Raw genomic sequence first — 21,766 nt, 5'->3', positions numbered from 1 at the left:
TGAGTAACACAGATGCAAAGGGATAGGCAAAATTATCAAGTGTCTCAGCCTCTCTAATTCCCCACGAGGATTGAGTCTTGCATCTCTGGTATTAAAAGCATGCACCTCTCCTGCTTAAACTAAATGCTGAGAGATAGTAACAGACTCAGACAACACCAGTGTGTTATAGTATGAGTTATGTAAGTACATTTCCCTCTTTCAGCCATCTCATTTTCCACTTGGGGTGTTAGAAACAAGAGATCTTTCTATGTCACCTGATTGGCTGTTTGCTCACCAGTCATTCACATGATTGGAGCAGAATTGAACTTATTTAACCTATGCCTGATGATAACATCAGCAGAAAGTTGATGATAAAAACCGAACCTTTCGTCAGAGACACCTTTCATCAATGCACATACCTTCCATTGGTTATGATCAAGATACAGTTTAACATGGCAGAACACTATGAGCATATGCGAGATAATGAAAGCGTGGGGAACACCTCCGCTCTACTGCCTGTCAGGCCAGTGCTACCTTGCTTCAAAGGTGAGGGAGTATCTACTCTTTTAAATTGATTTCTAAGAGCCTTGTTGACAACTGGAGCAACAAGCTTCACATGGAAATACTGATGTTATCTTTTTTAAATACAAAGGGAGACACATCAGCACAGTTAAGAGAGTCAGGCCTGAAAGGAACTGTCATCATAAACTCCACCCTTCAGCAACAGAAGCCCGGAGGCTTCCCGGCCTGGCCTGGCCTGGCCTTCGCCTGCTATGTTACACGCTTAAAGCACAGGTCCAAAGTCATGACCTATGTGACAACACTGGCTAAGCAGGCTTGTAGGACCATTGCTTTCTACTGAAGTGCCTGTCACAGGGAATAGGGGCCTCATGCTATTTCACTCTCAGAACAGCTGAGACTCCCCATGCCCGAAGAAGGGTGACTGCACCTGAAAGTTTGCAAAGAATTTTCTTCTAACTACTCAGTTGGTCTAATACAAGATATCAGATTGACTCAAAGAACCTTGCCTGCTTCATGCTATTTCAGGCACTTGGGGGGGTTAATAGAGATTCACCACCTCTTCAGCTGGGGCTGATTGCCAGCCCTGCAACAGAGGTGATAAGAAGGCTGCTGCTCAGAAATCTCTAGTGGGAACAGCCTTCAGGAGAGAGAACTGCCTGCAGAAGAGGAGCAAGAGCTGGAGGAAAAGCCTCCCAGAGGGAGGTGAGAGGGGAAGCAGCAATGGGGGAGGTGAAAGTGGCTTTATACAGGGTCCCTTGGAGGAACCCAGGAGGGGCTGCCTTCCCCTACCAACTCCTGAGCTGAGTGGTTGTTAATCTGAAGAGCCCTCCCCTGGGTGACTGCTAGTGCTGTCCTCAAAGCACTAGTGACCACAGCATCCAGTGTGTTCTCAACAGGTAGAAAAGAAGGAGAAACTGAGGTTGGACCCTTGTGATCAGCCAGTGGGTGCTTATGGGCAAAAGCTCAGTCCTCAGTGATGCCCACCTGTACTAGTTGCTTGGCTGAGGTAATGGAACCAGAAGGGAGAGGTGATATCTTCTATTAGATCAACTAGATTTTTGCAAAAAGATTTCCTTAAAAAAATTCTTTCAAAAAATTTTCTTGGCTGAGCTAATTGGGGTCCTCAGAGGAATGAAATGCTGCTCCTTACAGCTGTAGGAATGAAACCTCAGCACAGCTGGAGAGACGGAGGACCCAGTTTGGTAACGTGAGTGCAGCACACGCAATCTGCCGGCATTCAGGGAAATGGCAAATTAGATTCTCTCTCCACATGTATTCATCTCTCTCCTGCTGGTCTCTGACTAAGCAAGAGGAGGGAAGCCATAAGGAGCCCCGCTGGGTTGCTGTGCAGAAAGGAGTGTGCTCCTGTGCACTGGGGGGCTCGGAGGTGAAATCCCTTGGGACTCTGCAGTGTTGTCTCACTTGTTACACCAAGTAGGAAGTAGTGCCTGGAGGCAGAGGGGAAGTTATTGGTGGGGGGGGGGGAAGCTCTTACCATAGGCAGTGAAAGGTCCTTGATCTTCCACAACGTTAAATTGAAGGAGTGGCTAAACATGCAAGAGTTTGTCCATTCTGAGGACACTACTGACAGATTAATAACAGTAATAACGAAAGTCACAGAAGAAAAAAGCTCCTAGAATCCATGCAGGGAAGAATCTAGTCTGCCTCCCCGACCAGAGAACAGATGGAGTCTGAGACAGCACCACACTTGGTCTTAACCAGAAAGTTGAGAAGTGAAACACTTTCAGCAAGTGTCAGCAGTCAACACCTGAAGTGGAAATCAATGCAGGTGACAGGGTCAAACAGCTTTGATGGAAAAGCTGCCCAAACAGAGCAGGTGTTTTCAAAGCAACTACTGAAAGATGCCCTATAGCCTGACTTTCATGTTGCACAAGCCTACTCTGTAAGCACGTAACTTGTTGAATATGTTCTCTTAATCTTCAGTATCCCAGAATTTAATACCACAAGCATTTGAAGTATTCCACAACAGGCAGCAAGGATGGTGTGTAAAATTTGCATACACATAATTTGGATGCAAGCAAAGTGATGGAGAAACAGAGAACATCACCTTGGTGGTAACTCAGACTGCTCAAAAATATTTCGTAGAAGCATTTCCCCAATGTTTCCATGCAAGGTGAAACCATATTACGTAACTCAGGCCTGTGGTCACTTCCACACTCAGCTGCACTGAGAGACCAGGTTGCACAGTAGCTGTTAACCCAGAGTAAATAAAACAAAGTTCTGGCTCGCTGTGCTGACCACCAAGCTGTTTTTACTCTGCAGCTTTCAGGATATGATTATTGCAAATATCTCCACTGTAAGACAAAACTATGCCGTAACTGTTTTGGACATTGGTTCACTTTCACACCCTCCAACGCATTTGATTTGTGTATAGAAGGTGAACTCTAGAAAGCAATTTTTATTGCCCATTTTGACTTCTGCTAGGGAAAGAGCATCAGCCCCTTGAGATCTAGGCTTTGGATATGATTTGGGCCCACGTGCTTCAAGTAAAGGAAGTAGATAGACAAGTCCTCTAAAGAACATGAGAGTAGTGCAACGTAATGGCCTTAACAAAGCAAATGAACAAATCTCTCCCTGCATTTTATTTTTTGGGGAGGCGGGGGGGTGAGACTGAACTGTCTGAGCTACATAAAATTATGGGGGCGTCTCAATCTATTCAGTGCCACTTGTTGCTAAGCATCGATGCTACTTGCCATAGTTACCAATGGTTCACAGGGACTCAAGTCTCAGGATCATCTCGAGTGCTAGCTTTCTAGAATATTAGTTGGAGTCTCCAGGGCTGACGACACCAATGCTACTGAGCTGGCCAGAGACTTAAACTTTTCCTGTGCCTCAGAAAAACCACATCATCCATTTGTTGCAATCTCTCCAGGTCTTTCTCTGCTCCTTTGCAGTTTACAGTTTATTTAAGACCACCATTTTAGAGCAGCATTTAACCCATACTGTACTCGCAAGTGTAGTGAAAGCTAAATCAATTCCATAGCCAGTGAGCAGTTCCATGGCTAAGGAAGTCTGAAAAGCTCAGGGCTCCTGGAATTCTGCAGCTAACACTGGAGTCAGTGGGTACCAAGTGGGCAGGCTGCTACATGCTCTTACTGCCACAGAGTGGGCTAACATTCGCTGCAGAATTCTCTTACCCTTGCTGCTGAAACAGGCCCTGAAGTGCTGCAGAATTCCAGAGGCCCTGAGCAAACCTGTGTGTGTTCATGGGCTGAAGAGCCTGAAGACTGAAGAGCAGGTGAAAAAGTGTTAAAATAACAACTGATCTCTGCAAACACACTGATTCATCACAAGTCTTGCAATACTTGGGTGTCTAGTAAAGTCTCTGCTCATGGAATCGCAGTGCTATGGAAGAATCTCTTTTCACTTAAAAATGTTTCTGAACCACATGGTTGCAGAGACAAACCGGAAATCATGGATTTCAAAAGGTTGAAAAATACATTTAAAGTTTGTTTAAATCTGACTTGACTGGCTCCGCAGCTAGGAGTTGGCAATCCTGGGTATGAAAGAGATCCTGAGTGGAGATGTAGTGAGCTAGTTCTTTAAAACAGTCACTACTGCAAACTCAGTCAGTGCCAATACAGATGCTAGAAAATGGCAACCCTCCTGGTGATGAAAGCTAGGGGTTATATTCACTCTCTTGTTCTTAAGAACAAGAAGTTCTTAAGAAACGTGCATAAGGCACTATGATCAAGTCTGTATTTTACCTGTGGTACTTGATAAGACTGTACAATATTTTTCTCAGCCTACTGTAGAGTGAAGCTTCAAAGGATTCCCTACTGCCCCTTTCCCCATGAGTTCATATTCCCACAGAAATATTTCTTTTCCTATTCATACTGGCTCTCATATCTGGGTCTACTCTGCCTGGCAATGTTTCTCTTAACATCCACTAGCGTTCTGTGGTGTTACCCTGGTTTACACCACCTTAGAGTCTACCTATCACCAATAACCTTTTAATTTAATGGAATAAGATATGCCATGTCCAGCTGGCACCCTGTGTGATCTTCTTACTATAGCTTTGTTCATTCCTTATCGCCCCTTCCTGTTGTGTCACTGTCTCTCACTGAATCTTTGAGCGCACGATTGGAAAAGCCTTTGCCACTGAAACAGCTGTCCTAGATGAAACCCCCAGCATGTTTTGGTACATTGTGAAAATACTTCTGTTGTGTTTCTTTGCCCTCTTAAAGCAGTACATTCAAAAGGAAGGTCCTACCTAAGGTGGAACAAAAAGAGCTTTCATAGGTTTGATAACATGCTGTGCTGATGATGTATTATGGCAAAGAGGTGCTCTAGTTCTGCAGACGTTATTTGGGAGTATCTCCACAGCGCTGGACCCCTCTGTCATTCTTCTGTTTCCTTCACCTCTTCACAAGGAAACACATTTTTATCTTTTATTTGCTTCTCTGATACAGAAGGCAGAAAACCCTTTGTGCCCTACTGAGTTCTAGTCACAAGAGCTGCTGGAGCAAATTTGGCCTATGTGAAAGGGCTGCTTGCAGTGATGGCTTTGACCTGTGACTTCTTTTATGACTTCTTGTGGTTTAAGTGAAGGTGGAAAGCTCCTAACCGCGGTGAGCTTTCCTACAGCGTGGGAGCCACTGTATTTCCTGTCTGATCTCAGTGTCACGTGGCTCAAAGGTGACCTAGATGCCTCCCCACTTGAGTTACGGAGCTCAGGAGACAGAAGGACACTTGATGAAGACTGACTCATCAAGCAGCTGGCTTCTGCCTGGGCATTTCTGTCCCAAAACACTCTTGGAAGAGCTGATGCTCGGACTGCTTTAGGCATTCTCAGAGCCTGGCTGGACAGTAGAAGATATAGAGGTTAATGGAGTAATCCAGCTAGGTGGCAGAAAGTTTCCAGAGCACGGTAAGCAGCTCTCCTCCAATGGAGGAGTAAAGTTTCTGTTGGAGCAATATGGAACAGGGAGGATTTGTTAACAGAAGCCCTCCATTGATGGAGATACCAACCAAGAAGCTTGAAGAGTTATGTGCAAAATTTCCCATATTTCCCTCAGGAGATCCCTAAATGAGGCTGGAGCACTGCAGAGACAGCTGGAGCCTTCACAGGCTGAGAGCTGCTCTGCAGGTGATCTCTTATTCTGTTCTGGGAAGCCTTGGAGTGGCCCTCACAAAACGGTGTGTGATCTTTCGTTCCTTCAGCACTAAAAGGGAAAAAAACCAGCTAAAAGGAAATGAGTCTGCTGCCCATCTAATGCTGAGTGAAGTCAATGGCAAGACTCCCATTGATATCAAAGGGTTTTGGATCAAGTCCCCAACTAGCCAGTTGGGCGGTTCTAGGGTACTCATTACTTCCTTCTGATCCTAGGTGCAAACTAAATATCTGCTAGAAAAGAATGTGAATGTATGTTTTGTGGCATTCCTACACTTATGGAAATTAATTTGACAAGTTGCCTATTAAATGATCAGTACAACAAGAGGAAATGAGGTAATGACATTTTTTTCTAGCAGCTCTTTAAATGCTCCGTAGATTAAACTGTAAAGAGAGGTCAATTGAAACCATTCTGTATCCAGGCTTGGGCACTGGAAGATTTCCCCCTCCTGTAACCACTCTTGAAAATGAGTGGTTACAGGATGGGGAAGCCCAATTAAAATGGAAAAGAAAATGGTGCTCTAGGGATATCAAGGTTCACGTGCTTGCTTTTAATATACTTCTAAGGTCCAGCAAAAATGAGCCTGTTGACATTGGCATCTTTTTCTTTCATAATTCTCCCTTGTTGCCAACTTACTTGATGCTAAGGGCTTTAGCTTCTGATACGGAATAATATAATTAGGGTGGTTTCTTCAAGAGGTGTACACTACAGCACTGAGCTAAGCCCACTGCAATCAATGAAAAAACTCCCCGTTGGTTTCAATGGAAGCAATAATTCAAACAAACACTGAGCACCTTTGAATTTTTTTTGATTTGTGAGAAGAGGGAGGAAGAAAAAGCAAATTATCTCCCTAATGTCTAGTCAGTAGATTCAGAATAAATGACAAGCTGGTGGATCTCATTATTCTAGGAAGGCAATTAGGAAGAGACCAAAAATATCTAGCTGCCTGTCGGTTATCTTCTCAGAACTGCACAATGTGAGCCATAACATTACAGGTATTTAAAACCACAACATTGTGTGCTTCATAATTTTTTTCCCCCAGAGGATACTACCAATAATGTGTCATATTATCAACAACCTGTTGCTCTGAGGTTGTCATGTATGCAAGAGCTCAGTTGTTACCAGTGTCTTAACACAGCAGAGCACATGCTGCTCCATTCAGCAATCTTGTCCTACACATTGTTTGGATATGGAGATGTTTTATAAAGGCTGCTTTTGGCAATCCTGCTTTGTGAGTAGTCCCCAGATAGGCTTAGTTTACAAGCTGACAATACAACCGCTAGCCATGTTTGGAAACTCAAATCTTATTTGAGTATTGTAAGTGTAACATGGTTGATTTCCTGTCAGAGTTGCAGGACATGGCAGAACCCAAATCAGAAAGAGATGGCAGAGACATCTCAGATCAGGGAGGCTACCTGAAGGATATGACCCTTCAGTTTAGTCAATATTGCACTAGCCTAGATGTAGGTTTGTATCACTGTGTGTAAGGGTAGAGAAATAGTCAATTCCCCAAAGCTCATGAAGCTTAGGAGCTTTAACTTTGTTAGCACGGTATCCACCTGCTGGGACTGCAGCCTGAGTACCAGTACCTGAGCTGGCTACGTGGGGATGTTCATCAGCATAGCCATAGCAGCAGGACACCCAGTCTGGTTTGCAAAATCCAGCCAAGCAGCGGGATAAACACTTGGCCAATTGAGCTGAGCTGAGCTCCATGCTAACATGGTTGTGCAGCTCAGGAGTTCCTGAGCAAGCTATTTTGAAGCCAAAGTAGGCAGTTCCACAAGCTAGTATGTATGATGGCTTTAAGCCAAACAAGTTCCCATGGAAGGAATGGCAAAATTAAAGGAAAAAAATCTGTACTTAGTTATGCCAGAATCATGAGGATGATACCTGATAGATTTATGAAGAAGTCCTCCTAAGTGCTAGAGTGAGTTTTGTGGAGGCCTCGCAACAAGATACTGATGGATTTCTGAGGACAGTAATTCTCTAGTCTTTCCTTGAGATTGCCTGATCAGACCCCCTACCTCCTTCCCTATTCCTAAAGTGTGGTTGTTCTCAAAGTGTCTTGTTCTCTCGAGTACCAGAAGAGGTTCCAAATCCTCAGGACCACGGGCCATAGTCCAAGATCCACCAACCTCAGGCCATACATTTCCAAGGAGCATTAAGGAAATTTTAAAATGATGACTTCTAATTATTTTTAATCAGAACTGTTATCCAAGACAATAAGTAAACAAACTTCTGTGTTAAGAAACATGACGCTTGCCAAAACGTGCACTCATCCCCAGCCAAGAAGAAAAATCAAAGTACTTAAATGCATGTTTCTAGGCATCTGACACCCATTCTAATCCCACTCCACCACGTGGCACACTTTTCTGCTAGGAGGGCACGTGCTACTAAGAAAACTAGTTAATGTGGCTGGTGACATTTTCAGTCAGCTGATCTTTCTAAGCAGGCTGCTGTGACAGGGCCTTTAGCTTTCATTGTATTAAGCACTCACATAGTTATCTCTTGCGGACCAGCCTGGGTAGAGCTGCATGTGAAGTTGCCGTTCCTTCCGAGCCAGTTCATAGTACTTGGCCTGCTCCTCCCGTGACAGTGCATGCCACTGCAACAGAAACAGTTGTGAAACTCCTCAGTGCATCTCATCATCATCTCTCCTTGCTTTAAGAATCAGACAGGCCTTTCCTTTTAACTCTGCTATACCCTTTATTTGCTATGTAACTCCACAGATGTTAACTGAGTTTTATCTGGGGCTGCATGTTCACAGTGACTTAAGGAAAATGTAGAGTTTCCCATACAAACTCCTTATTGCCTGCATAGGAACTAAAAGGTCATGCAAGGCACACCCTTACATTTCTAGTGGCATGGCTGATTGGCTATGCCAGGGGAGGAAGGAGGTTCTTTATATAGCAGAAGGAGTAAACTGCGTTCCCTCATTTCCTTTCTCTCCCCACTTGTTTTTTTTATGGCTTCCTGACTCAGAAGAACAGACCAATACATTCACAAGCACAATGCCCCACAGCGTCCATAAAGTTAAGACGCATGTTAAGGTGATCTGTTAGGAGCAGACCAGTGATGTACAAACCATCTGATTTGCTGTCCCCTGCCCTCATATCAAGAGAGGTTGCTAAACATAACCATTTCAGTAACACAAAATAAAATATCATTTACCCCAAAGGATCTGAATTGTCATTTAAACCCAATTAATAGTGAAGCTCCCTGCCCCCATCACTCCCACTGCAGATGATCCAAGCTCTTCATTCTGGGGAAGAGCTAGTACACTGACCATGTCTTTTAGGAGCTGCTGATCTGTGTGAAGTATTACAGGTAATAGGCTTTTTATGAAATAGCTGCATAACTTCTCCCTAGGGGCCTGTAAAGAAAAATGGCACCACTCTAATATACAGCCAAACCACTCCGGTTCTGTGCTCTTACCCTCCTTCCTAAAATCTGGTTGATAGCTGCACTTTCTTTCAGGGTGCACTCGGCAATGACTTTTGCCCGCATCTCTTTCATATACAACATGAAAGCATTCAGGGGCTTCTTGATAGTTGGCTTCTTGGCTTCCTTCTCTCTCTTTGGTTCTGGTTGGGGTTTCCTTGACAGAAACAAAACAACACTCAATAACAACAGGACTCCTGCATCTCAACTAGTGTATCTGAATACAGTGAAAAGAAATAGATCCACTTGAAAATATTAAGGACTATCAAGCAGGACTTGAAACCTTGACTAATGAGCATATAGCACAGCTGGAATGTGGTCTCTTCAAGTGATTGTGACCATTGTTACACTGGCACCTTTTTCATAACTGGTGGAACAATACGGTGCCCCAAAGTCTGGTTAGCTAACTTACCGAGTTGGTGTTCACAGATCTGCTCCCCACACAAGCAGTGACAACAATAAGATAGACTAGGACTAAGGAAATCACACAGTAAGGAACTCTTTTTAATAGTCTGCCATTTTAAGACTTACATGTTCCGGTCATAATGCTCCATTTCCTGTTTTCCAGAGTGGGGCACTATGGCTGGATGAGGGATGCCGGTGGTGTGCATTCCAGAGCTCAGCATCAGAGGGTGTGTAAACCTGCAACGGAGAGCGTGTCAGAGATTGCTGCAATATTGCTTTGGGGTGCTGGTACGTTTGGCTCTTAAAGGTCAGTTCAGTTGCGGGTCTGAGCCCCAGCTGAAGGACGCTACAGAAGAACAGCGAAGAGCAGCAGGAAACAAATGGCTGTGCGCAGCTCTTTCCACTGGTTTACTCTTCAGTCCGATGGAGAAGAGTGCTCTGTCTCACTAGGTGGCACTCTTTGAGTTGTTTTTAACGTTACAGAAACAAATGCTTAAGCAACAGTACATGTAAAGCAAACGTCCCAGATGCATCCTAGTAAAGTGTCTTCCTGAAATAATGAGCCTGTGCAGAAGTGCCCCAGTGCTACCCTTGGAAGCTTGCTGCAGTGCTGATGGGATAGCTGCCAAGCCTGATGCAGGGCTTTCCCACAGCCACTGCCACTCTAGCTAATGAGTGTTTGGCAGTTGTTTTAACCTGATGAATGACACTTACAGAGTTTCAACATTAAATGAAAACGCCAGGCAGGTGGGCTTTTTGCCTTTATTTCCTGATGCTATTCTTTGGCTCCGTCCAGCAATACATTCTTGCTGAGTAATCTTCAGTCAAGATGACAGTGGGTGTGTGGATAACAGAAGCAACCAAACTGACTTGGAAAAGCATTCAGACTCTTGCCTGGTTACTGTTCTGTTGGGGGATTCAATAAAATTCCTTGCAACACAATCTATCCTGGCTGCAATCCTAACTGATTTTATTTAAAGAATTGGTCAGCTACTTGGCTCTCCATTGCAACAATATTGTAAGTGCTACAGCAGAAAAACAAACTGAAAAACAGCCTATGGGTTTGACAGCTTAGGATCATCCCACACCTTTATTTTAAAAGAAAAGGCATGAGTCTGAACATGAACCAAACAGCAGCTCTTGGAGGTGCATCCTGCCCCAGCAGTGTTATCCACCAACACAGAAGTGAGATCATGAGCAGTCTTACAAGCTTCATTGGCACTGTACACGGCACTGTATAATGTGCTGGCCAGTGCAGCCTGCTTTGCCAAACTTGCCACTTAACGACTGCGGTTTGTGATGGCAGAATTGCCCAGGGGAGATGAACAACTGCTGGTGAGAGGTGTTGGCACAAAATGAAAAGGCGTTTAATTTCAACCCCTGGCAGTCTGGAGCTTGATCCTTGTCTGACAAGGTGTACTTTCTCCTTGGCAGCAGTACTCCCGACCTGCCCCACTCTGTAGAATATAAACAAGAATGGCAGCAACATGTATGATGACAGCATCTGGCCTCATCGTCTAGTCTTTATCATTGATCTTAGATGCAAAGATAGAAAAAGCTGCCTCAGACAGCGTGTGCAAAAGTCAAGGAGTGCGACTGGCAGTATTTTCCTGCTGTTATCCTAGGAATGATCCCTGTGAAATGTCTTCAATGAATATTATCCCCTATGTATCATGACAACATGTAGCAGAAGCAAAAGCTGGAGATGCGAACAAATGCTGCTTGCACATAAATTCCCAGAGGGCCTGGTCTCTTCTAGCTGGAGCGTCTCATGATCAACAGAAACCAAAGCACTTGCTGCTAGCTGAATGAAGAACACAAGTGGTTCTAATGGACTTTTTACACTTAATGTCCAAGCCTGTTTTGAGGTTAGTATGTAAAGAATTACATGGCATGATTAGGACTACTCATCCTCCAGGTGAAATCACTGGGAACTGCACGTGCAGGTTTGGCCCTTGTCTGTTCACAAATTTGCTAGAGTAATGTACACAGAGGAATACAAGGTACACAGTGTCCCAGGCCTGTGCTGCACAATGCATTTGGCACTGCCAGATCCTCTGCTGCTACAAACTGGTAATGCGCTGTGTGAAATCAACTGCTTTATGCTGTTCTGCATCAGCTGAGTACTTGGCCTTTACAACTCTGCACACATTTTAAAACTCCTGCAACAATCAGCAAGGAATTGATTCATAAAAATCCAGGGAAGTGGCAACTCGTCATCCTCACAATGGAACGTGGTAAAGAGCTACAGGAAATGCATAATTTAACTGTCAACCTTTCCTGGAGTAGCAGAGACAGGTAAAACTACCTGTGCTCAGTGAGGGCTCTGTCCCATTTCACCAAAAGCCTGAGAACAAGTACAAGTCAGTCTCTGCACAACTTAATTTAGTCCAGGATACTTGGGGAAGGAGTATTTCTATCTCTGTGGTAAAAATAAGAAGCTGCTTGGCATGGCAGCAGTGAAAACTTATCACACCATTTATTCCATTTTCCTACCGTTGAGTCTGAGGCTTAGGGTTTTTCTGGACTTCTACTAATTAAAACTAAATCTTTGCGTCTCCTCCATGAAACCTTGATATTCCTGCAATTCTTTTTCTTTCTTTCTTTCTTTCTTTTTTTTTTTTAATAAGGCATTTGACTAAAGGAAATGCTTTTCCTGTTGGTGCTATCTGGAAGTTTGGTGGCCCCTTGCTGGCTTTTTGTAGTCTCCTGCAAGCTCAGCTGGCACAAACTGCAAGCTGTGAGACCAGCAGAGCTGCTGTCCTGTCTCACACAGCTCATACTTACCTGGAGAAAGAAGCCCCAGCAGAGAGCGCTGACGAATACGGCTGTCTAAATCCACATGACGGGAGCGGATAGACAGACTGGCTCTGCCTGGGATCGGGAAGAAAGAGTCCATAAAGCATCTACATGTGTGGCTTCTAAAATTACCCTCCTTAATTGGACTCATTTAGCAATGGTGAGTTCCAAAGCTCTAGTTAGCTTACACTACAGGCCTCTCTCTTTCTTCCTTCATGCCAGAGGCAATTCAGGATCTAAACTTCAATTGGAGATGGGTCTGGACTGCAAAGTTTGGGTCTGAATCTGCATCTGATCTTCTCTCAAATGTTAACTAAGCGGAAATAATGCTTCAGCTGTATTAAAGCATCAGTTGTGAAATGATAATAAGCTATGAAAGCATGTCAAAAAGTGAAGGTGAATTATTGTAGGAAAAGGTGTTTAGCAGTGCAGACCTCAACCAACCAGAGTATTTGCAAGGTGTATAAAATGCTGTGCAATACCCTGGGAAATACTGAGGTTCAAAATTGGTCTACATCAGGTAAACAGAAGAATGACTGAATGATCAAGTACCTGCCCTGGTGATCATGGAGTAGCACATTTCAGTACACCTTTAAGACCATAAGGGACATAATACTCTACAATGCCCGACTTGAAATACTCTGATTTCCCTGGTGCTCACTTGGTATAGTTCATCTGAAGAATATGACTTCAGTGGAGCTATGCTGATATAAGTTAGCTGAGGGTTAGGCCCTCTTTTTCTTAAATAAAGCAAAACAAGCATCCCATCCTTACAACTGTGCATGTCAGATTTGGGTCTGGAAACTATTTTAGACTTATTAGAGCACAAGCAAAATGTGTGTAAGCAATGTTTTTAATGAATGAGAAATACTTGTTTCATATATGGGTAGCTCAAAACCCTTCCCAGAGTCAATCTTTGACCCCCTTTATCTAAAATGTCTCATCTCTGGCCTGGAGTTTGGCATGAGAAGTTTGAAGCCCAAAGGAAAAACAGGATACATAGCTCCAGTTGTTTTTCATGCTTCTTAATATAAGGCTTATCATTATTGATCACAGTCCCGAAAGAGACTGGGATTGTAGGGGAGTCTTGTGTGCCCAGGCGCTGTTCAGACAGAGGTAAACCATGTCTCTGCTGGGAAGAGCGATCAGAAAGCCATTCCCTTGGGAGAAGAATAAGGTTTTTGTTTGTCACTCATTGAGTTGCTCTATGTCAGCTTGAATGAAATCTAAAAGATCTGTCTGTATTAATGTCAGTAAACATGGTTAAGAACTGGCCTCTGTTTACAACCTGCCAGACAGAAATCCCTCTCACACTACTTAGAAGTTAGCAGTGTATAAACATGCCAACAAACAGCCAACTGCTACAATATATCAGGAAGCCTAAACAACCTTTGAAGTTTAACATTACTGCCCCAGGGGTGAGAAAACATTCAGAGTTAATCCAGAAGTGACATTCATTACTCCAGAAGCCAAGATATTGCAATAGAAAAGGATCTTGGCATTCAAGTCTTTATCTAAAGTGATTCTGACACGCAAATTAATTCAATTGCAAAACCAACCTGTGATTGTTGGGAATGTGCAATTCAAGTGTTTTCTCCCGGGATGGGAGAGCAGCTTGGGAGACAACAAGAGGTGGGTGGGGGGGTGAATTAATTAAGAGACACCCCCTCGCCTAGCACAAAATTCAGCTGGGGTCCTGTACAATGGTAAGATTTATGGGGCTCTTGGTTAAGGTGTGTTCTCAGGCTCCAGCGATCAAACTTGCTGGATTAGACTCTAACTGGCTTTCATTTGAAGTTCCTGACTGTCATCTGAGCTAATTAAAGGGAGAGAGTTATTGCAGCTACCCTCCCCAAAACACTCTGCAGGTACAAAAACCACTTCTGCTGAACTCTTGTTAGGTAGCTTGCTAAGGAAAAGCCGCTTCCTGTATTACAACCGCTTGGTGTTTGAAGTCAGCTTCATTCCAGAACAGTGAACTTTAAGAACTGTACACATACCACAGCACTTGTTGGCACGAGGGGTCTCTGTAGCATTCCTCCTCCTACATAATTAATTTCAACACTGTTTAAGTAGCCCAACCTCTGTAAAACCATGCACTGGTGACCAATCCCTTGAGCGAATAGTTTGACAATATCATTTGCCTGTTGCATGCCCCTGAAATGGGCGGATGGAGCTGATAACTTTGTGGCTCAGAAATATATGACATGGGGGTTGTACATGCAAGCAAAAGGCTTAGGCAGAGACAGCTGTGAACCATCTTTGCTTCTGTGAACTTCTTAAATGCAGAGAACTGTTGCTGAAATAATTCAGAGGCAGTTCTGACTGGAAACTCCCAATTTTTACTTAAAAGGCAAGGTATATTTGCACTTTATAGACTAACCAAAGTGCATGTGTGTGTGCAGTTTATAAAAACAGCACAAGCCTTTGTGAGCTGAAGCTCATTTCATCAATAATTTTTACCCAACAGAAATTTAAACCGAAGTTTGGGATTGAACACTTGGTACAGAGGCCCAGCACACTATTTCTATTTGTCAAGCAGACTGGTGTATTTAACAATGCCCTTTTCCCCCTTTTTAACATATATTTGCTGTTTGAAGTGATGCCTGCTCTTCGGGGCTGCTTTTCTTGATTTTTGTTTTTCCATATCTGTTTATTAGTCATTATTGACTATATCTGAGCAATTTGTTTAAAGGTGCCAAACCATATCAGATGCTAGAGGTGCTGTTAGGAGACTGAGCTTCCTGTCTGACCAAAAAACAAACAAACTCTTCGATAAACAGATTTTCCCCATGTCCCCAAGACCGTCTTTAACAGCTTGCCATCTGAAGAGTAAGCTTTGCATTTGGCAAGCTAGCTCTTTTCTTCTAACAACTTCTTTCATGTTACAGCACAGTCACTCCTGTACTTGTCTTTCCTGAGGATGAATCACATTGTATGAGGAGTTAAATCATTGTCCAAGAGCAGCATATGCAGCACAGAAAGCCAAATGTAATCTCTTTGTAGCCAAATGTAGATCTAAGACCTCCGTCTGTTTCTTTATGGTTAAATATTTGGAACTCTATATTCAGGAGCAAAAATCCAGTTGTTTCATGATTTTATTTTTAATGGTTCACCCTTCATCTTATGATGCCTCTTTATAGACCTACATGTCTGTGCTAGGGTCATACCAGACAGCATTGTGCAGAAAACTGCTATCTACATGCTACTATACATTTATGATTTTCCCCCAAAGATTCAGTACTTCACATGTCCGAATGATCAGTGTGACACAGGTTTTTAAACTGTCTGCTACAGCCTTGCATCTCTTTAATTTCTAGACATTACCAGAAACTGGTTCGACAGTAATTGAAAATGTTAATCTACTCTAAAATGTAAACATGGTACTTCCTGTCTCCTCAGCTCTGCTCCCTGTGTGCATTCAAAGTCACCCTGTTCAGTAACAAATGTGATAGTTAGAAAGAAGGAAAGTATTAAAAAAAAAATGCTAATGGTGTTGCTAGGCCTGCAGGAGTGCTGGATGCCAAGGGGTCACTGATTGGGTAAGTGAAGGAAGCACATCCAGGGTTGCTAATGCTTGACTGTTTCATGCATTACTGGATTTGAGCTGGGGTTGTAGCAAATCTTCCAATTAGGTCAGAAGCTCCTGGCCAGGGGAAAGCCCCTCTACCTGGATGCCTGGCCAACTTCTGTCTACGCGCTGATGAAAAAATTAGGGATCTGAGACTCTTCTCAATGGAGGGATGTGGGAGCAGGAAGAACTTAGCAGCTCCCTCTCCCACACCCATACCAATGGGATGTCTCTTCTTTGCTGTTCCTCTATCACTTCCTGCACAATCTGGCCTGGAAAGGGGGGCAGAAGGCAGCCAAAATGTAGGAACCCCTGTGTCAGGAACTCCCATGTCTGTCGGAGCAGAGATGATGGGACATCATTGATGGAGGACTCAGAGGAGCAGCTGAGAAGGATGTGGGGATAGAATTTAATGGGAAACAAGTCAGGGATCAGGGTGAAGGAATTGATTTGAAGGTTGGGGAGGCAGAATTAATCCAAAGGCAAAAGGGTGAGAATTCCTGCAGCAAAGGCCAAAAACCAAATTCAGGAGTGCTGGCAACTGTGCATCACATCTGCTGGAGGTTGGGCAGAGTTAAGGAACTGACAGACTAAAAAAGCACAAACACAATCTTACAATATGGGGGGAGCTCATGATTTTGGGTGAACAATGTGAATTTCAGACAACTGGGGGCAGCAATACTGCATGTGCCACAGGATTAGGGGAGGGATCAATCCAGGTACTCGGCTGGGAGAGTTCTTTGCCACACTGTGTTTTCTGAGGGATGTGATGCACTGGTGGATTGCTAAAAAATAACAGCTCCTGTTGAATGCCAGAGCAGGAGAGAGAGAACTCAGAGTTAGAGGCCTAGAATGCAGCTAGAACAAGATGGACAGTAAGTTGCTGACCCAAGCAACCCTTTCTTCCTCATCTAATCCACATCAGATACAATGGTGGTAGGCATTTCAGACTGCAGAGAGGTAATGGCATGGAGTCTGGACTCCAAATTTGACTTTCCAGTGCCAAGTCCTTTATTTCTCCATGCCTCTGCTTTCCATCTCTAATGTGGAGTAATGCACTTCCCAATTACACAGATTGCAGATGAGAGCTGATTGCCAGAGGCAGGGGTAAGGACAGTGTAAAGAGCAGTAGATTCTGGTAAACAAGATTAGTGAGAGCAAGAATGACACCCTGTTGCTTACCAAGGCCATATGGAGTGATCCAGTGTCAACACTTACCAGCCCATGGAAGGTGTAATCTGTCCAACCCCACCTGGAGGGAGGGAGTAGAAGCCAGGGATCTCTGAGGTTTGGGACGGACGGTGTACACCTAGGGGAGGGATGAAGAGTCAGTTAGAGGAAGAAATTCAGGCAGCACTGGCATCCCCACAGGATTAGATGTCCTTGAGCCCTGCATTGCCCTTTATTTCGGGGCCAGCGATTAAGTCTAGATTTGTGAACTGCAAAAAAATTTGTGAGGAAAATGGTTTCCTCCCACAAGTCACCCCCCTTCCTCCACTAATTCCATCTCTCAGGCACAGCCCTGCACTGGGGTGACGCACAGCCATATTCCTGCAGAACATATAGTCAGTCTTGGAGGCAAAGTTGTTTGAGCACAAGGGTCGCCTATGGGCTCCTTGGTTTCCAAACTCTACTCTGATTCTCAAAATGACTTGGTTTCTATTTGTTTCATTCCATTAGCTGCTTTTTCCCTCCCAGCCCATCGGAGACAAGTAACATGGATCACACCATTCAGGATCAAGGCCTTCCTTCCCTGCGAGCCACTGCCTTCTTTTGCCAATGACTTTGTCCATGAATTCTCCTCAGGGATATTTTATAAGGACGTGTTGCCTTTGTATTAGTTTGAAAGAAGCCTTGGTTTTCAGGATCTCATTTGTACTGCTCTGCTGGTGCCATGGGACCATAAATGTGGCATACACAGCTAGCTGCAAATTGCTCTTCCATGAAGGAAATCCCTGGGTATTCAGCACAATTCATGGTATGGGTGGCACACCCAGAGGAAAATGGTTGGGGCCAGTGTGTCTTCACACATCAGCTATTTCTGAATTTCAGACCAGATTCTTGTAGCATTGGGCTGTGGGTTATTGCTAGAGAATCCCTGATGCTGGCCCTAAACTTGAAGCCACAAATGGGGAACTGGAAAAGTGAAAGAGCCCTCACTTTGACTTGGAAGAGGCTTGAATGATAACATCTAGCGTTATGTTTCTAAATCTGAAGATGCATATAGTGGTGAAAGTCTCCAGCTGTGTGTTCCCCATAAGAGAAGAAAGAGGGAGACTGTGTGTACAGTAAAAAGTGAGCTGTTGCCAGTGACATGTCATTTAGTGGTGAAAAGCTGTGATGTGAAATTAATGGTTTTCTCAACACAATGCTGACCTTTGTCTAGTGAGCTGATGAGTATAAGATGCTCAGGATCCTTGTAGATGTGCGATTGCCAGCTGGGGATTTCTGTTAAATAGTTTCTACAAATACTGATTTTGAAGGCAAGTACATCAGAGGTGAACACCAGGATCTAGGAGAGCAATTCTTCAAGGAGGACAAGGACCAATGGGCATAAGCTAATAGAAGGTAAATTCAGGCTAGATATAAGAGAAAACTTTTTCTCTGTAAGGGTCACAAGAATCGGGAACACAGAGGTGTTCCCGATTCTGGCAGAGGTGGTGCAATCACCCCCTTGGAGGTGTTGAAGATGAAGCTGGACGGGTACCTTGTTGAGCTCATCTGAGCCCAATAACTTCCTTTTCATGGCACGGGACCAGACTTGGTGATCTTACAGGTCCCACCCGGTTCTATGATACTTCTGCAAATACTATTTAGCAAATACATGTGACCAATATATCTTCCAACATTGATATCTATTTTTAGGCAATCTGTAAACTGAACATGAAGTAAAATATATGAAATTAGTTTTAATGAACCTTTGTAAATAATTAGGATGCCACTGACTCCAAGCACCTTAACAGAGGGTAAATGCAAGGAAATCGCAACCAAATGAAACGTACAGTGAGAAATTAGCTAAGGATGAAGAGGCAGTATTCGGAGCCTGATAAGATTAGGCCACAGTTCTAGATCAAACCAAAGACAGGAGCTGGGTTAAATGATACCAGCATCTCTTGAGATTTAAGCCCTGAACAGATTAATGTAGCACAGAAGGGAGGTCTTGAGTGCCAGCTTCTAACTCAGGAAATCCTGGTTCAGTTCCCTGATCTGCCACAGATTTCTGGTGTGATGCTGGGCCAGTCAGTATTTTAATCCCACATGTTTCTCAGTTCTTCATCTGTAAAGTATTTTGCTAGGTGTGGTGTGAGTATAAATGCCTTGAAGATGGGAAGATGCTCAAGTCCTTGGCTGTTTCACAGAGCCAAGATAGAGGCAGGCCAGCCCAGTACATGCTGTCAGTTTAGAGAGAGGTCTGAATCAGAAGCTTTAATCTGAGCCCTCTGCTTTTGCTGTGAATAGGTCAGGTTAGGTCAAGACGGTATTGAGGAGAGATCTCTGGTCTTATCTGAAACAAATACAGAAACCCCCCTCTATTTTTTGAGTATATGCAGAACCCAAACCAAAGGGATGAGAGCTTCAAATTTGAGCCATTCACAATAAAAAGCAGAAGGCTCTGGTTTAAGGTTCTGGTTCAGGCTTCTCTCTGAACAGATCTGTGAAAGATCCAAGGATTTCAGACAGCTAAACTCCCGTCTACTACCCCTGCAAGCAAGAAGCTGGAATCTGGCCCTGAAGGATACTGACTTCTGCATAAATCCAGGAGAGAGCGTTCCTGAGTTCACTGACCTGCAACAGAGCATAAAGGACAGCTGCCAGCCAGTGGGGCAGGTTGGTCCTACGCTGTTTTGCACTTTACATGCCATTAGTAAGATCCCAAAACACATTAATTGGCAGGACTTTCAAATACCCTTGAACTATTGTGGGGCTGTATTCTGCCAGCAGTTTTCAAGGGTAGCCTGAAACAAGGAGCTTTGTTACATCCTCTCAGGAGCCAAGTGTAATTAAAAAAAAAAAAATAAAAAAAAAAATATATATATATATATATATATATATATATATTCCCTTGTCCCTTCTTAGTGAGACGCAGAAATTTTCCATTAGCTGAGCTTCAAATATGCTTTAATTTGCTAACTCATCATGTATTTTTATCGAGCTTTTCATACTCTAGTGACTGACAAGGAATTGCCTGGATGGAAGAAACACCAGACGTTTGTTTGAGGGGCTCTTATAAAGTGTAAATCCTTCTCAGTCACTGACGTTTCACTGATGAGGCCAGACTATGGCCCTTAGAGTTCAAATTGATGACAAATCAACCCCAATTCATTCACTTCAAGCCACATCTGGTAGAACCCTTAATGTGGCAAAGCTCGTCACCACTGCAGGGCAGCTTCAGATAAAAGTTGGACCAGCACGTAACCATGTGGCTTTGATATGCTGGGCTTTGCGTGAAGCAGAATAGCTCACAGTTTGCACCGACTTCCAGGTTCAAAGGAACTCAAGATCCCAGCCACAGTTTATGTTTCCCAAATCAGGAATCAACCTAGATTTATTTGAAACCGGACTCAGGCTTAGTTCAAAGCTCTGGCTGAACTTGAGGTTTGAACCTCTTGCACCAATGCATTTAAACAAATGTTTATTTTCAGCCCCCAACCAAAAATAGTACAGTACAATCAATTAGATGTATGTATTCATTTTTTTTGTTTTGGTATGCGCTCTAATCTCTCCTTATTGTACTTTCCTCCATTGCTTTCGTGAGAGGATGGATGTGTACTGAATTAATGGAGAAACCCAGAGTCAAACTATGTGACAACCACATATATGTGGCCAAAGGCTGAAATATGTGTATAAAAACCCAGCTAGATATTATTATTTAGTCAAAATATTTCCTGTTTCAAACATTTATTTTCTCAAAATGACAACCTTACAACAGTTTGGGTATGAGTCAAAGGAAAGGTTACTTTCCATTTTCTGGTTAGCTCTTGTATATCACCCCCAAGCTCTGTTCTCAGGCTACAAGGAGTGTTATTACAGAGAAAGTTAAACTTTGATGATCAGGACAGACACCCTTTGATGTTCAGGATGCCATTAGCTGTGAGTATAAAGTATCCCAAGGAGCTAGCCCCCCTGTAGCCAATGTCCCCGTCTGCTTGGGGATCACTAGAGTGTAGTGAACACGACGTTCTTTTATTTTTCTTCTCACAAGGCAAAGGTTAAAGGAACTGGCAGTGCCAGAGAAACCTTGGCTAGATGGCAACTCTCATTTAAAGGGCTTCTGGCATCAACCCCCTTTTAAGTTGCCACGATGATTCCCGCTGCCTCCCACGTGCTTAGAAAAAACAGCAGTTACCTTGTTTCTGGTTGATATCAGCTGGCAAGTGTGGTGAGTGGGAGCCGTGGCTGAAATGCTCGTTGCTGTATGGAATGAGTGGGGTGAGAGGATGGACGCCGTGGGACGGCTGCACCACAGGAACTTTGTTAGACTGAAAAATACAAAACAGGGGGAAGGCTTCAGAAACTTTTGCCTCCGGGTATTACAATATAGCAGTACTGAACACCTGCTGTCAAGGGTCAGCCCAGTCAGCGGTGTTAGGACTGCTGCTCACAGCAGCTGCAAAGGACTGGCTTAATGACTCCAACAGGTAGGCATAGGAAAGCAGCCATTCCTGACTGCTGAACACCGAGTGCCAATTCCACCCCCTGTCCAGGTTTTGCAAGTGATGTGTTAAGAATCACTGCAGGTCCCTGATCTTGCTCAAAAAAACCCACAGGAGAACAGTCTCCTTACCAAGATGAGCACATTAATACAGAACGGCCTCATCATAACCCCCTGTGGGACGATGGGGAAAGTTCATTAAAGGACGGTGCTCTCTCTAATATGGAGTTGATCTGTTGTCACAATGATGAGAAATTGGTT

General features: G+C 43.8%; 1 protein-coding gene across 10 annotated transcripts in view; it reads right to left on the bottom strand.

The window, feature by feature from the left end:
- The window catches only part of TCF7 (transcription factor 7), a 104,642-nt gene that overhangs the window by 14,160 nt on the left and 68,716 nt on the right, over positions 1-21,766 (bottom strand). For 4 of the 10 annotated variants that reach the window (XM_019478463.2, XM_019478464.2, XM_019478459.2 and 1 more), the window contains exons 4-10: positions 21,200-21,332; positions 17,071-17,161; positions 12,270-12,356; positions 9,609-9,719; positions 9,072-9,234; positions 8,134-8,241; positions 3,660-3,749 (exon numbers count right to left, since the gene is read on the bottom strand). In XM_019478463.2, coding sequence (XP_019334008.2) covers positions 3,660-3,749; positions 8,134-8,241; positions 9,072-9,234; positions 9,609-9,719; positions 12,270-12,356; positions 17,071-17,161; positions 21,200-21,332 — 783 coding nt within the window. The remainder of the gene's footprint in view (positions 1-3,659; positions 3,750-8,133; positions 8,242-9,071; positions 9,235-9,608; positions 9,720-12,269; positions 12,357-17,070; positions 17,162-21,199; positions 21,333-21,766) is intronic. The other 6 variants (XM_019478466.2, XM_019478461.2, XM_019478465.2 and 3 more) reach the window with 3 other exon arrangements.

The sequence above is a fragment of the Alligator mississippiensis genome, chromosome 9 (assembly GCF_030867095.1).
Source record: "Alligator mississippiensis isolate rAllMis1 chromosome 9, rAllMis1, whole genome shotgun sequence".
NCBI lineage: Eukaryota > Metazoa > Chordata > Crocodylia > Alligatoridae > Alligator > Alligator mississippiensis.
This window is presented reverse-complemented; position numbering and strand designations above follow the sequence as displayed.